The following is a 17,430-nucleotide window of genomic DNA, read 5'->3' as shown; positions in this document are numbered from 1 at the left end:
GACTCTCCTAATGACTTATTTTATAGCAAAGTTAAAAAGTAAAGGTGATAGTGGATCTCTTTGCTTTAGCCCGCTATGAATTGGAAAAGCGTCAGACAGTAACTGGCCTATACGAACTCAGCTATAAGTTTCACTAGACATATTTTAATTAGTTTCTTGGGAATACCAAATACAATAAGAATATTACATAAAACGTCTCTTTTGGTTGAGGTTTTTCCGGGTTTTTCCTCAACACATTAAGAGCAAATGGATGATTTTCGACTCTGGACTCATATCACTGGCATTATCATCCAAACGCTAGAAAACCATAGCAGTTGATAAAATATCATAAAATAGCCCACATAAAGTAATAAGTAAAACGTGCGACTTATCGATTCAGGTGACATTCCCCACCACTGCGATGTGCGACTTTGAAAAATTCTATTGTTAATAGTGGAACTGCAGTCTTACTAGGTACAGTACATTAGTTTAATGCTGATTTCTTTTTCATCTTATTCAATCTGTTTATACACGAATCCAAGCAGAAGGGATGCAAGAAATATATGACTATCCTGAAAATCGCCAACACTGAAGATATAGGCACATATGCTGCTGTCTCGTCTTCGTCCCACCTGAAGATGTTTTGGACACTTTTGAAGAACTACGTGATCATGATTCCGATGAAATCTTAACTGTTCTGGATTATTTTAATACCAATTACGTCAGAAGTACAACAACTAGAGGCAGAAGACATCCAGTGCCACCGCGCTATCCACCGCACTTGTGGAACCAGTCTTCCACAATAAACATAGGACCAACAACGCAAGTGAAGATCTGCATGACAGTTTTCAACAAGTGGTGGGGCGACATCCATCCATACTTCTAATCTGCATATCAGAATTGATGCACAATGTCGGTATCTGACGCCTACTTCGAGTACGAAACAGCTGACTAGAATAAACCAAGGAGGAAAACAAAACGTGCTGCAGATACAAAATACTGCGGACGAAGGATTAGGGAAACAGCTAGAAAGTGTCTGAGGTCAGGAGCATAGACAAGATATGATAAGAACGAGCGAAGCAATGAAGCGACTACCAGATATTAGTGATTGTGAAGACAGAATAGATAGGGCTTTAGAGAGATTATTAGCGAAGAAGAAGAGTGCTAAAAAGTGAGTGCAAGAAAGTTATGGGTGGCAAAAGTGGTAGAATAGGAACAGAGAAACAGAGAAGAAAGTGTTAGGTGTAAGAAGACAGTGTAAGAGTGTAGAAAGATAGACTAACAAACAATGAATAAAAAACTGATGTAAGGGTTGTAAAATAGAGAAAAGGGAAAAGTTAACAATTAATGTAGGAGAAAATACCTAGAAAATAATGATTAAGAGTAGGTAGATTCGAGAGTAAAGAAGAAAACAAATAAATAATGCAAATAATTGAGGAGGAATTTGCAATATTTAATAGGTAAGCGAGAAATGAGAGGGAGACAGTCTAGATATGAGAGAGAATAGAAAGGATAGAGAGGGAAGGACATAGCAATTCAGTTAAAACAGAACATTAGAAAGTAATCAAGAAATACTCGGCAAATGAATATATTAATAGAAAGGGTTGTATGTATTAAAGGGATGGTGGATCCAAAAGCAGAAATGTGAAGGTCCACCATAACTGTGACTTGTAAAGTTGACTGACAAATATCATATCATATCATACCATCATATCAGAATTGCTAAAAGATCAGGAAGATTATGAAGCTATGGTACTGTCCAGATTTCACGAGAGGATCCCTGCGAGAGGAGTATGATACTTGCGGGGTAAGAGGGGAGGGTAAGCTAGTAACTTTGCGCCTCAGAAGGAGCAAGTGGATAAGGGTGGTGTTATTGGCCGGCTGGGGCAAACAAGGTCAATCATTGGCCGATCGGTTCCGTGTCGAGGGTTGAATGTAAGAGTGGCGAAAAACTCGCATTCCTTGCTCGAATCTGAAATGTGAACAGGAAATGAGTTTAGAACGGGGCGAAGAGTCAAAGCAATGCCGAGAAATAAATGGATAACTGTTCAGAATATATATATATATATATATATATATATATATATATAGTACACAGCTTACAACTTATTGGGGAAATAGAGGAATTTAAGCCTACTGCCTTTTACGCAAGTCTTTACTTAGTCGAATTATTTATTTATTTACGAGATGAACATTGTCATGTAATAATACAGATGGAATACATCACGTATGATAGAGAAGAGAACTGTTAAGATTTCACGCGATGGGGAAAGAACATGACTAGTATGTGAGCTACAGATGTTACCGGTATGTGTAATTACACATTTTTACAGACAAGAGGCGCCAAGTATACTGTAATCAAATCATTAGATATTATTCCGTAATAGAAGACAATTAATTACGTTTAGAATCCTCGGGTGGATTCTCTCACGAAATTGCGAAAATTATTCCACTGCGAATTTATGGCAGATTCAACACAGAGTATCTGTGGAACAAAAACGTGCTCAACTGACACGAGATAACTGGTATCCGTAAAAATGTAACATAGAGAGATATGAATGGATCATGATACAAAAACATGCTAATAAAATCTTATATTAATTCAATGTTATATGAACTCTGACCTCACATTTAGATCGCAATTCTATTCATGGATAGATAAGAAATCTTTCCTATTTTTGTGTCAAATGCCCTTATATGAAATAGTGACGTATTTGTCTTCTGGAAAGTACGCCGATACGATAAAACATCTTCCCTTTCTTTTTATATTCGTTACTTAATGAAGTCGTATTAACATAGCGTTAACTAACGCCGATGGATTTGTTATAGTAGTGAGGTTGCAACTAGGGGGGCGAATTTTAGCATATCTGCATGCTTTATTCCTTATTCCTAATCATACTGTAATTATTCTACCATTATACAAATTCATTTCAACTTATTTGTAACCAAAGGTCAAGATTTTATAGTGCATATGCATATTTAAGGGATTACGGCATATTTCAGCTTTTAACGAATATAAAAGCGTATTTTGTTATTTTTAGCAATATGGTGCTTAAATCAAAATTAAGAATATGGAAAATCGGAAAAATTGAATAGCCTACAGAAGAAACTCAGACATTGAAAGACATTACAGGAGTTAGGCTACATTTTATTTATTGCAATCTGACAATATAAAGATAGTGCACTGTTCTCGGTGAACCATTCTGGACAAATCCTTGGCTATGGGTGGCAACTCGTGCTCACAAAGTGCTAAAATACGGAGCAGTTACAAGTTGTTTGTAGTTTCGCTGCAAAAGCAGTTCACTACCACGGTGCGCTCTGGCGGCTTATGCAGGTGGTCGTAATATTTACTCCATGATTTCAATTTCAGAATGACGCATGATACAATAATTATAGTAATTTTAGACAGACTGTACCTAAACAAAATTATAATATTTCCTAGCTTTGTAAATTAGTTTAGTACTGGAAATGCAAACTGAATACAACCTCTTAAAGATACAACAAATAAAGCTGCAACACTTATTTCCTTTAAACTATCAATTCAAGCTAAACATTTTCAGATCTACTATCGGCTGGAAGCCAAAAGGATTTCAGAAAAATCTGGATTCCTTGTCAATTGTCACTTTCTCCAAACTTACCAGTGAATTCTGCTGCAATCTTAAAGTAGAATCTTATATTTGATAAGACTTTCTCATCACTCTTCAAGATAGTTTATAGTCAAAGAAAATGAAGTTGTCTATGTTCTAAATGATTCTGCCAAATTTCAAATTTATCCATAAATGCCCTTAGCTAGTCGATCATATGTCGTGCAATTCTGTAATTCGCAGGCACAACGTGCTAACGATATTTGATATCAGTCTCACCTTGTTGATATCCCATTTTTATCTTTAGCTGTTCTAAAGCAGATTTAGACATTTCTTTACTAAAACCTTCACTGTGTTTATTTTTAACATAAAATGTCATGCGTAAGAAAGTGTAATAGAACATAATACAAGCTTACCTCCCATCTTAATTAAAAAATCTTTCTCTTTCGACTCATCACTAAAGGGAAACGATCTGGGGATTATATTGTTTTTCACTTAAAACGAGCCGCCACTTACTGCAGACGCGAGATAACTTGCGTCTTGCAAAATCCTCATACAAACACTACAGCTAGTACAGAGTCCTTTCTACCTGCACTGAGGTTGTGTTCACACTTTGAGAGAGCGAGTTGCCCCTTGGCAATCAGGAAAGCACTCAATTAAGTGCATAGATGACTCTGTGGAAATGTACGATATTGGGATGCCATGATACATGAAAGGTGTGACTAAAAGAATAGATATTCTGAACAAGAAGCCGCCTTATCGTCTACTCGCACGTGCATAAAATTTTGACAGTTATCAATAGAACGCTGCAATATGATTGGAGCAGAAGTTACAGAAGTGTTCATAGGCTTCTATGCACTCGCTAAACTCGAATTTCGCCATCTGTCAACAATAATACAGACACGATAATGCAAATCAGAACATTTCATTTTATTAAAGTGACAGGTCTTAGAAACTTCGACAATGTGTAGAGTGCAGTGTATTTTAGAACAGCTTAATTGCAAGAAAATTATTAATTTTGAAATAGTTTTATCAACAATGCCTAACGAAAAATCTGCTAGAAGTGTAGGCTCTACTGCTTAAGCATTGGGTTGAAGGACACGCAACTTTAGCAACTGATGGATTCTCAATATTCTTATGTATAACAGAAAAACCTCCAATAATAGTATATTGCTAATATACACCGTGTCCCGCTTAGAGGGGTCAAGAAATGAATGCTCACCACTTAAAACCAGATAAAGATATCGTAGAGATTTTCATCTGAAAAAATAGAGAAACTGTCCAAGTTTACGCAGCCAAGTCCGAAAACAGCTGCATGCGTAACTTTCGTTTGTTTGTTGCCTGGCGCCATTTTGTACGAGAAAACACACCATGGTCAACATGTGGACACCACAACAGAAAGTTCATTGTGTGCTATGGCTAGCAGAAGAAAAATCTGTTACGCGAGTACAACGCCGTGTTCGTCGTACATGGATAGGTGGATCAGAAGACGAGGACCAGTTGCTTGGCCAATCAGGTCACCCGATCTGACCCCCTTGGACTTTTTTTCTGAGGCTTTGTGGAGGATGCTGTGTACCAAAGAGAAAGAGCTAACACTTTGGACGAACTGAGACAACGTATCACAAATGCAGCTACGCTAGTGATTCAATAAATGGCACAGAACACTTGGCGGGAAGTTGAATACAGTCATTTAGATGTCTGCAGGGCAACTTAAGGCGCACACATCGAATGACAGTCAGTATTCTCCGAAACTAGGAGAGATTTTACATCAAGTTATGTCAAATGTTATGTTAATAAACCATTATTTACACTTGAAATTATCACTTAATTATCACATATAGGCTATATATATATATTTTTTTTATTTTAAGAGTGCATATTTTGTTATTTATACTGAATACAGGGTGGAAATGATATAACCTTCATGATTGAAAGGGACGATAAGGTACACTTAAATGAATATAAAACCTATATTAGGTTTTGTGACGAAATGTACGATTAGCTACAAAATTAAGTTCGAAGTTTCAGCAGTCCGGCAACATCGCCGCTAACACACTCTTCTCGTGATGCATATGTAAGACGTCAACGAACTCGGTGTCTCGCTAGGTGAGCTGTTCTCTGACGCAACGTTTCAACCTGCTCGCATCGTGCAGTGGCTTGAAATTAGAGGTTTTTAAAATTAAATTTACACGAAAACCGTCCACGCTATTGAAATACGCCACAAGGAAGAATAATTATTGATCATTACATTTCCTACCGATATGGACAAAAATCACGACTCTACTCGCAATAGTTAGGGCCTACCTAGTAAGAGGTTGTTAAACATTTGAGAAAAAAAAACATTTTTTTTTAAATACATTAACTTTCCATCAATATGATATTATAGTTTTTGTTACATACAACATGAGCTATTCGCTCTGAAAATCTACAAGGCTATTTCAGTCCCACTCTGTATAACATCGTAATGTCCATGTTTCTGTACTCCATAGTCGTTTTCTAGAGGTTCTAAGAAGACTAAATTTGTCACTATATTTAGACATGTCAAGATCAAGTCTATCCATTATCAATAAACAACATACTGTAGCAATGAATTTATATTTATTTTGTTACTCTGTTACAGAGTATAGACGGAGCGTGGTTACCAAACAGCAGCCCGCGAGCCTGGCGCGACGAGAGATGTTCCGGTGTGGTCCTGTGTTCCGAAACGAGACGGCCGTTTATTCTACAGTGATACCCGCGTTTGAAAGTTTCTTCGGCAAAATGGTCTCCTTACCTTTTCCCAAGTGCCTGCACGCAGACCACCGAATCAGAGATGACATAATCGTGCTGCAGGACTTGGGGCCTTATGGATTCACTATGACCGATAGGGTCATGGGACTGGACTTGGATCATTGTCGACTTGTACTCCAGGTAAATTATTTTAACTAATTTTAATTGTAGTAGTTTAATCTTGAACACATTTTTTTGTACAGAATGTTAGAATTACAGTAAAAAATTTTACATAATATTTAGAATTTAATATGCCATATATAATATTTGTGTAATTATTAATGTATCAATTTTAATGTTGGAAAACAAGTTTTTACATTATGTGTAGATGTTATGTTCGACGAAAAATTTATTTGAAAATTATAGGTAAAATGAATAATTTCGAGAGAAAAATTGTTCCGGGGCCGGGCATCGAACCTGGAACCTTTCGTTAAACGTACCAACGCTCAACCAACTCAGCTACCCAGAAACTCTACCAGACAACGATCCAGTTTTTCCCTCTATATCCATAGACCTCAAAGTGGGCTGACAACCGTCAAGCAACCAACACTGAGTGCATACAAACTCTGTGTGACTTGAATTGTGGTTTTCTGTTAACGAACAGTGACGTGTATTATGCAAATGGAGCTTTCAGGTAAAAATCCCTGTAAAGTTGATTTGAATAATTTCGAGAGAAAAATTGTTCCGGGGCCGGACATCGAAACCGGGACCTTTGGTTAAATGTACCAACGTTCTACCAACTGAGCTACCCAGCCTGGCCTCGGAACAATTTTTCTCTCGAAATTATTCAAATCAACTTTAAAGGGAGTTATACTGAAAGCTCGATTTGTGTAGGTAAAAATGTTACCCGACTCTCCTTTGCAATTATTCTCATATAAGGATATGAAATATTACGATTACATTAGGCTTCAAAAAATATAAACTGATCTAAATAGGCTTAAAATTAGATAAACATGTTACATAGTTTTCGATTTTTTTACTTTTTTTCCTTCTTATATATTTTTATGCTTTCTACAATACGTTTAAAATTATTAAATAGCTTTGAAAAACAGAAAGGAACTAGGAAAACTTCTCCTCTACATGGTACAAGTTATTTATTTAAGCCATTAGAAATAATTGCAACGACTTTTAACCACAAGCAAATTTCCAAATATCTATTCCATATATATATATATATATATATATATATATATATATTTATTTATTTATTTATTTATTTTTTTTTTCGCAGAGCCTTGCCAGATATCATGCAATGTCGCTAGCTATGAAGAGGTTGGACCCAAAGACCTTCAAGAAAGCTCGGGATTCAATTGAAGAAGTAATTTACATCCAAGACGCCGCTAACCTCTTCAGTGTGTCTATGGAAAACTCTCTTAAAATGGCTACTGAGAGCCTGCGAGTGCTATCCGGCAACAATGGTACGTATGATGTCGCAATAAAAATTATAAACCGATTCAGCGGAGAAGTATTCGAAATAATGTCGGAATTGGTGAAGCCTAAAGAACCTTGGTCAGTCATATGCCACGGAGACTGCTGGAACAATAACATCATGTTCCTTTACCGGAACGGACAAGTTCACGACCTACGACTAGTGGACCTCCAAGTTGCTAGGTACTCCTCCCCCGCTATAGATATTCTTCATTTCTTGTATACGAGTACACAGGCAGACCTGCGAAGACAACACTACGAAGATCTGCTTCGAATTTATCACAAAACACTCAGCGAGACCCAACGTCGACTCTTGGAGGGATCACCGTATACGTCAGAGAAAGAGTTCATGACCTTCAAAGAACTGAAGGAAGAGGTTGAGAGCCATGCACTCTACGGGTTCCTGAATGCCCTGTGGCTACTTCCGGCGGTCCAGGCTGATTCGACCAAAGTCCCGGACATGGAGTCGCTGACAGAAGATGACTTCTATTCACAAGAAAACCTCGACCGATGGATATCTCATCAAACACCGAAATACAGAGAGAGCATCAGAGACCTTTTGCAAGAATACACCGACCGTGGATTCTTGTAAACGTATAAGCACAAGCTTTTATGTTGCACCTGAAAGTATCACAAAATGGACGATTAGTCGCGAGAACGAGGACTTCGCGAGGAAAGAGTTCGTGATTCTGAAAACGATCAAGGCATTGGAATTCGAAATGTTAAAGTGTAATTTGTGTCGGCACCATCAAAAAGTTAAGACCAGGCAGCGAAACTTGTTGCCCAATGAAACAGGTTTTCTGTTCCTTTACTATATGCACTGGTTTGTTTACTTGCGCGTGAATAGTGCCTTGTCAACTGTTGAGAGAGATAGATAGAGACCATAGAGTTTCGCGTAATAATCTGAAGTGTATAGTAATTTCTGGTAATGTAAGGGAGTCGGTAGGAAAATTAATTACCATTTCACTTTGGACTTAAAGAATGAAATATAAGAATAATTTAAGTATGTCAGTAAACTGGTGATTTAGAAATTGAAAAATCTGGGTTCGGTGCTAGTTCACACAAAGAATATTTACCCAAATGAAATTTGATCCATGGACGATTGACGCACCGGAGAATACATCCAAATAAATTGACCCAAGAGAAAATTAGAACAAAGAAAGTTCACGTATATAAATTTTAAGTTCATAATGCAATAATAATTTAGGTGGAACGAAGTTTTCAATGGTTTAAATATCTCCTGAAAAACTTTAGGTCTATTTTAATGCAGAAACCGAGTCTTGGATGGATTTCTTCAGGTTTGAATATTGTGACCAGAGGCACGCAAATATTCAACGACACGTCCTTCGTCTTTCAATTTATCATACCTTAGTGAAATATCTTGAAGCCTTATATTTAAGCTTGTTTATATTTTCGTTTTTGTGGTTCTTTTACTGTTTGTCCTAGATCCAACTCCTGGATCATTTTGTCAACATCAGATTGCTCTTTGTTTAAATCAGCTATGGGGACTATAAGCAAAGTAGGGAGGGAACGTTCCTACTCACCCCACATTCGTTTGATTGGCAGGCGAGGGGTAAAGCAGTTGTTTTGATAAGTCAAGTGCAGTGGTGGGTTCGACACACCTTGCGCATCAGTAATTTCTCCGCTCTTATTTCTTGTTCCAAAATCTTTACAGTATTTTGTTTATAGGAGTACACGTATCATACAATAATTATGACGGCCACCTACTGTCATTAGGCAAATTATATATTTTTCAATTGTATAACTATTCCTTTATCATGTGCACAAAAAATTCTTGAACTGCCTTGTGGTCGATATAATAAAGTATTCCTTTTTTAAAAACAATAAAGAAAAAAGCAAAGCTCCATTGTCATTTAACTGCACAATATATTGAAAGATACAATGCTCAACATAATAAATTGTTTCTTTTTAAAACTAATAAAGTAACTAATCTCCATTGTCATTTAACTTGAAAACATATTAAACACGATATAATGATCAACAAAATCAATTGTTTCTTTTTATAAATACTAAAGAAAGTAAAAGTAAGCTCCACTGTCATTTAACTTTAAAAGATATTAAATAAAATATATGAGATATGAATGAAACGAAATACTACTGTAGGCCTATACTGCTGGTTTTCATTTTTTTTGTTGTTGATTGCCCTCGAAATTTCCTGTTATTAACTAAAAAGGATATATTTGGCTCTAAAATAGAACAACTCAACCGTAATACTGAAACTAAATGCATGTCTGTGATCCTAGACCTGGAGATACTTTTGGTCATATTCATTTTGAAAAGAAAAACAGCTCACAACAGTAAGTTGAGCCAAACATCGATACCATACGCATTGCAAATGTGCGCAGATTAGGGAATTGCTCCTCTGGTAGCTAATCCATTTTTTCCTAAACACTTTAGTGGCGTGCTCTTTTGCATCTCTATAGTGGCTCTGATGCTTGGGTAACATCAAATACAAATGGATTATTGAACAGACACATCTCTATGTCCATTGCAGTTACTTCTGAAAATCTTTCTTGGAAAGAGAACGCATCGAGTAGGCCTAATATGCACTCAAAGTTTTAAATAAGTTCAGTTCTAGATACTTAATAAAATAACAAGTATCTAAATCCTGAAAATACCATAAACATATCTTCTTTTGTATCTTTTCCCAAATATTACGAAAATAGCTTTTAAAATTGTAAATAAATACTTGTAAGATCACCGAAGTCCGCTTTATGCTTCCGATTAAAGTGGCGTTTAATATTGAAGCGTTTTATATGCGCAATTTTAAACCTACATATTAAGCAATAGACTTTCTTCTTTTTGTAAGTAATAAAAAATTATTTCTGCCACTCTTCCTGAAACTGGCGTCCCGAGATCGAAGCCATACCCGCCACTGAATGAAGCATGTCTAGAGAAGCACCAAGCGGAGGAGAGGGTCGGTGGAGTGGGGTAAGGCGGCTTTGAGTGCAGTGGCCCTTCGGAGCCATTTTTCCCCATGGTTGGTTTAAATAATATGAGTTTGAATATAGTGGGTTACCCGTTTTGTGCAATCCGGTTTTCTTCTGCAAACCCAATACCACTTGGTTCGATTGCAATTCCTGGAGTGGAGGTTGTAAATATTGTATAACCTTTGTGAATCAGCATATACCCATTCCTTTCACTTGGAATAATTTCTCCACGGTTATCGATTGAAAATTTATACCTTAAAAATATTAATCTGAACTTAAGAATTTTGTAATAAAAGTATAACCACAGAAACGAATTTTGAATTGTTAAGAAATAACTTCGAAATATTTATACACACTTAAACATTTTGGAATACAAATGTTACCATAGGAAGAAATTGCTAAAAATTTATTTACTATTAAATGAAGTAAACTTTATCGCAATGGGTGAATTTTCCGTGAGTGAGTGTGAGAATGAAAATCGTTTGGTGTAATCATTTTGGGCGAATATTCTTGGATATATATTTTTGGGCGAATTTTTTGGGGTGAATTTTCTTTTTGGCCAACGTCCATTGTGCGGACTAGCCTGGTTCGAAAAATATAGTTACATGACTCATACTCATTCTTTGTAAATTTAAATGAATCATTCAACCCAGAAAATATTGTACAGATAAATGTTGATAATGTTAATGCTCTCACAGAAAGGATTAAAAGTTAAAAAATAACTTACGGTACTTCAAGGATATGAAAAGTACTAATTGCAGTGTAGAATTTCTTACTTCGAAACAAATAGTTTTGAAACAATCATCCAACACTTCCAATGTTAAAGTTAACATGATTGAAGCATTAGGAGCTCTCATGTTGAATTACCCTGAATTTACACTTGCAGTGTTGAAATGTGTCTGGGTTCCTAGTGCATCTGTTGACGCTAAAGGGTTTTTCTCAGAATTTAATATTGTTAGTGATCGTTGGCGCAGAATGAAAGAAAATAATATTGTGACTTCTGCTAAGCTTTCGTTTGAAAAATAGAAACAGCGCATGTTATATTGTACAAATAACGTTTTTGTCTCAGCGTTATAAAGTTGTGTTTAATTTTAACATATAGAATGCACTGATGTATGAAGTCGTTTTTATAATTATTTTGACGCCTAATCTATAATATAGGGTTACTTTTATGTAAATATCCCTTTCCAATTTACACGAAATTATTGCGATTACTTACAACTAATTAGGGATAAAACGCGAAATATAATATTTTTGTCAGGATTTTTTTTTTCGAAATGAATGCGAAATTCTGTAGTCTCTACTAGTTCATGATGGAAGTTACTCGTCGACTGCAACACAAAGCAAGTAAACAGCAAATAACTGCGGTCAATGACGTCGTCTTAGGAACAGCTAAGGCACAGTAGTTCAACGGGACACGAACCACGCCCCCTTCTATTGTACAAAGCCAGAAACAAAATTTGGGCCACCTGAATTTTCCAGTTCCAGTTAAAACTTACTGCGCAAGGCCCACATTTTGTTTCTGGGTCTGTAGACAGTTGTGGAACTCTAGGACACATTTAACCTGAAATAAGCTTCTTCTCTCCCATCGGGCACTAAGTTTCGCTGCCTGGTCATGACTGAAGTTCATACCAGCAATTATATTAAAAAAATAAGCAAGAATTCCATAATATTAAAAAAATGAATATAACACCCGCAAAGTTAGTGACTGATTGACCTGAAGAGACATTTAAGTTCGCGCTCTTTTAGGAAAATTGCCACTTTATGTAATTAGTATTAATTTAGAAATAAATATTTTGTTTTTCGTAAGTCACTGACTTAACTTTCGTAAAGTAATCGCGGTCTGCTATAAATTTAGATCCATGCTCTTTGCGGTTGCTATATGTTCTCTACTGACGGCAGTAAGACACTAAGGCGTTCTGTTGGTATACATCAGAGAACATTCCGCAAAAATCAACATTGTATCTTTGAAAGATCATGATCAAGAGTTTGTGATCTTAAAATAACAGATTGAAGAGAGAATTTGAGAGTCATGCGGTCTGTGAGTTCCTGAACGCTATATAACTTCGTTGTTCCTTACACTTCAGGTTCAAGTTCACTTCAAGTTATGTATTTGACGTCACTAACAAAAAACGACTTCTCATATAAAAGCCTTGATGGCTTGATATATCACCAAACATCAAGATACCGACGAAACTTTGTTACAGGAGTAATGAAAACCGTTTTCGTAAGTTACAGTATACGTTCATACAAGTGAGATATCTGCAAGCTACAAATTATTTAGAATTGTTTGCAAGTGAATTTATATTTAAGACACAACCACGTGTGAATTGACTTACAGAAATAATTATGTAACATTTTCTAAGTTAAGTTTTCGTGAAATCACTACGACCGCCTGTAAAGTTTAGACCTAGATGTTACAGGCTTACTTCGTATATATCACAAAACATTTCGTCATATTCGATTACGTATCTTTGAATATTACGGTACACTTCAGAAAAAAGGCTCAAGGCTGATCCACAATTAACCAGGAACGGGAACGGGAATGAGAACGAGAACGAAGACTTATTAAAATACATATATTTAAATGTGAGCATTTACAATTAACGAGAAGCTTACCTGAGCCTGGGAACGGGAACGTGAAAGTTGGCGAACTTTTAACTTTTCTGTTCTCGTTTCCGATCACAGCTTACTAGATTCATTATGTTGCCATCAAAAGCTATTTGGTTTTTTAATTTTAATTTTATTGGGTTATTTTACGACGCTGTATCAACATCTGAATGAAATGAAAGTGATAATGCCGGTGAAATGAGTCCGAGGTCCAGCACCGAAAGTTACCCAGCATTTGCTCGTATTGGATTGAGGGAAAACCCCGGACAAAACCTCAACCAGGTAACTTGCCCCGACCGGGAATCGAACCCGGGCCACTTGGTTTCGCGGCCTGACGCGCTCACTGTTACTCCACAGGTGTGGACAGCTATTTGGTCGTCTTATATTTTGTAGCAAGTAATTTCTTCTTCATCCATTGCTTGTAACTAACCCAGAAATTCAGTAGAATAACTCTCAGTACATTATGCTACGTGTATATGTGACCAGACTACCACCTGAATTGAATTCTCAAATATTCCGAGTCTTAAATTTCGAAGTTGGTTAATCTTTGTTTATGTTGGCTGGCTTGTACTCATGAAAGAATGCCACTGGTCAAGTATACACAAATAACATCATTATACATAATATCGACTTTACATAGCCTATCGTTAATTACGTACTCATCGATTTTCATAGTTTCCGTTCTCGGTTTATTGTGAATAAAAAATCTCCACGTTCACGTCCTCCGCTTCCCGTTCTCGCTCTGGTTCTCGTTCCCGGTTTATTGTGGACTCGTTGGAAAACCTCGACATCAAAATGGTGAAATACCGGACTTTACGAAGAAGTGCTACAATGTACCCTACCAACCAAAAGAAATATTAGTAACGGGACTCTGCATTGTGATTACATAATATAGTGCGTATTATGTTACGTATTAAGACACTTGTCTGGGTTACAGTGAACAGTAACTAAGAATTTAGTAAAGATGTGTTATTTCTCTTCTTCGGACCTCTGTACAATAATACCGTATTGTGTCTTATAGTTAATATTGTAAGTAATTTCATGAAATCATATAAATCTACGAACAAATCATGAAGTTCATATTTTATGGATACAAAATAGTACCTTACAGTACTGTAATTAATAAAGTTGAATGTATATTGTTGTATTATAAGAAACGATTCAATATGTGGAATTATTAAATCAAGTGATGTTAATCTTCATGTTAGTTTTAACTGCAATGACATGTTTAAAGTTTGTAAATAAAAAATGTAATTCATATTACTAAAATGCACTTAAATAATTCTAACAGCACTATTTTCAATCAGCGTGATTCGGGTTCCGCACACTGCGGATAGAAGGCAGGACTTTGACCCATTTTCAAATTGCACACCACTTCGGCGGACCACGTTATGCATGATGAGTATCTGTGAAGAGTGATGTCGTGTATTAGGGTGAGTGTATGCTAAGTGTTCGTGGAAGTGTAGTGTAGAGAATGGGTGAGGATGATGATGGTGAGGAAGGGAGAAGGGGAAACCCGGTGCCGGCACGTAGCCTACTCCTGTCGAATGGCACCAAGGGGGCTGCCGGGTTACGTCACCATCCGACGGACGAATCACTATCAACAGTGAAACATGTATTTTCTTCATATGCACTGCGGAGAGATTTGGGGTTTAACCCAGGCATATTGCTGCATAATTTAGCGATTAGAAGCTGTGAACCACCATCTCTCCTAGTCCCGAGGTAGAAATTTTACATGACAATTTCTGACCCCGCCGGGAATCGAACCCGGGCCGGGTAGTCTGTAGGCAGACACGCTATCACAGAGCTAACTCAGCGGACTATTTATGGTATATTACATTCATTATTATATAAGGTTATTCCATTTTGAAACAGCTGTATCTTCTGTACATATTAGCAGTTTGGTTTCATTACTGTTTAGAAGGTTTGGTTTTTTTTATCGTTGCGTGTTTCGTTGCTATGGCAACTGTGTCACGCTTGTATAAACAATAATTGTTGTTCAGAATACAGACGACAGTAGGAGAGTAATTTTAATAATGTTTATAATGGTTTTATCTCCACGAGTTCCAATGCTATTACGAATGTAATAGGCAATATGCATATGCATTGAGAAGATATCGAAAGTTACATTGATTGAGAAATGGATCCTGCTCTGTAAAAACATTTCGTAAGTTGATGTACAAATTTGAGGAAACTGCTCCAGTTGCCGATAGAAAGCGATCAGGTAGACCAAAATTAGTAGAAAACGAAATGAGTGCAGCTGTAGTTTTACGAGGAGTCCAGGACGTTAGTGAAAATTCAGACTATAATGTTTGTAGAGCTAATAAAGTTGCAAAGCGTCTGAACATGAGTTACGAAACAGTATGGTGAATTCTGAGAAGGCAGCTTCGGTTCTATTGGGTGAAGGTTACTTATGTGCCAGCCACTGTAGGAACTTCACCTTTTGTCCTGTTGCACATGCTTTGTCAACAGTCTTTCTAATGTTATAAATAGTTTTCACACTTTTGCCTACGGATTTCGCTGCTGGTTGAATTGCCTTTTGAAGCGGAATGGACATACCGCTTATCTTTTCATACTCGCAGAACTGGATAACATTGTATATTATCTACTTACCGTCTGAATGTGTCACTGCACGAGAAGGACCCTCCATGCCTCCATACTCCATCATTACAACCAGAGCGGATAGAAGAGGCGCTCTGATACAACTACGCACTTACACAATGTCACAAGACTATGTTCGGAATGCAGCACTACTGACCTGTACAGCACAAACACTCCTCTCTACGTTCTCCTTCCGATTGCAATAGTTCCAACCTCTGCCGTCGGTAACAAAAACGTAAAAGAGCTGTAGCAGAATAGTAGTAGCAAAAATATTTCGATTCGGTGAAAACTTTCCCTTTATAAATATATGATTTATCTGGTAAATTCAAAATTCTTTATAATATATGATCAAGATCTCAATTCTCGAATTTTTAAAAGAAAATCTTGTTGTATTTTGATTTCATGAAATAATGCTTTTACAACACAAGACTATCAAAATATAGGCTATCAACAATATTAAATTGCTACATAGCTAACATTAACCATGGAGCGTATATACTACAAATGAAGTTTAGTATTGTCTAGCGATACAAAAATATACTCTTTCATATACGGTAATATAAAAAACTATACCGTGTTTTTTTAATTTTTCTCGATGACGTCATAACTCGCACAACAGTAGTAACAAAAATATTTTGTTTGACGTGTCTGAGCTTTTTGCTGGAAAATCCCCCTCAATCAATTTTAATTGCTATTATGCTTTACTTTTGAAAAACTTGTATATCAGTTTATGACATTTAGCTCCGAATGAAAATAATGAACATTGTCCGCAATAAAGTTACGTGACAGGAATAAAAACGTTAAAGGACACGGGTGATGCATGTGTAACACAGAAAAAGAGTCGAGACATGTTCGTCACTAGGTCCACGAGTATCCCTTGTGGATCTGTAAACAAGTACTCTTCGTAGATCTGTAAACAAGGATCCCTCGTGGATCTATAAATGAGTATCCCTCGTGGATCTGTAAACGAGTATCCCTCGTGGATCTGTAAACGAGTACCCGCCATGGATCTGTAAACGAGTATCCCTCTTGGATCTGTAAACGAGTACCCGTCGTGGATTTGTAAACGAGTATCAGTCGTGGATCTGTAAACGAGTACCCGTCGTGGATCTGTGAACGAGTACCCGTCGTGGATCTGTAAACGAGTATCCCTCGTGGATCTGTAAACGAGTACCCATCGTGGATCTGTAAACGAGTACCCATCGTGGATCTGTAAACGAGTATCCCTCTTGGATCTGTAAACGAGTACCCGTCGTGGATCTGTAAACGAGTACCCGTCGTGGATCTGTAAACGAGTATCCCTCTTGGATCTGTAAACGAGTATCCCTCGTGGATCTGTAAACGAGTATCCCTCGTGGATCTGTAAACGAGTACCCGTCGTGGATCTGTAAACGAGTATCCCTCGTGGATCTGTAAACGAGTACCCGTCGTGGATCTGTAAACGAGTACCCGTCGTGGATCTGTAAACGAGTACCCGTCGTGGATCTGTAAACGAGTACCCGTCGTGG

General features: G+C 37.0%; 1 protein-coding gene across 1 annotated transcript in view; it reads left to right on the top strand.

Moving 5' to 3' along the window:
* The window catches only part of LOC138703375 (uncharacterized), a 55,068-nt gene extending 46,460 nt beyond the window's left edge, over positions 1–8,608 (top strand). The window contains exons 3-4 of the mRNA XM_069831200.1: positions 6,184–6,473; positions 7,564–8,608. Of these exons, the coding sequence (XP_069687301.1) occupies positions 6,184–6,473; positions 7,564–8,352 (1,079 nt within the window). The 3' untranslated portion in view covers positions 8,353–8,608. The remainder of the gene's footprint in view (positions 1–6,183; positions 6,474–7,563) is intronic.
* The last annotated feature ends 8,822 nt before the right edge of the window (positions 8,609–17,430 follow it).

Source organism: Periplaneta americana, chromosome 7 (assembly GCF_040183065.1).
Source record: "Periplaneta americana isolate PAMFEO1 chromosome 7, P.americana_PAMFEO1_priV1, whole genome shotgun sequence".
Lineage (NCBI taxonomy): Eukaryota > Metazoa > Arthropoda > Insecta > Blattodea > Blattidae > Periplaneta > Periplaneta americana.
This window is presented reverse-complemented; position numbering and strand designations above follow the sequence as displayed.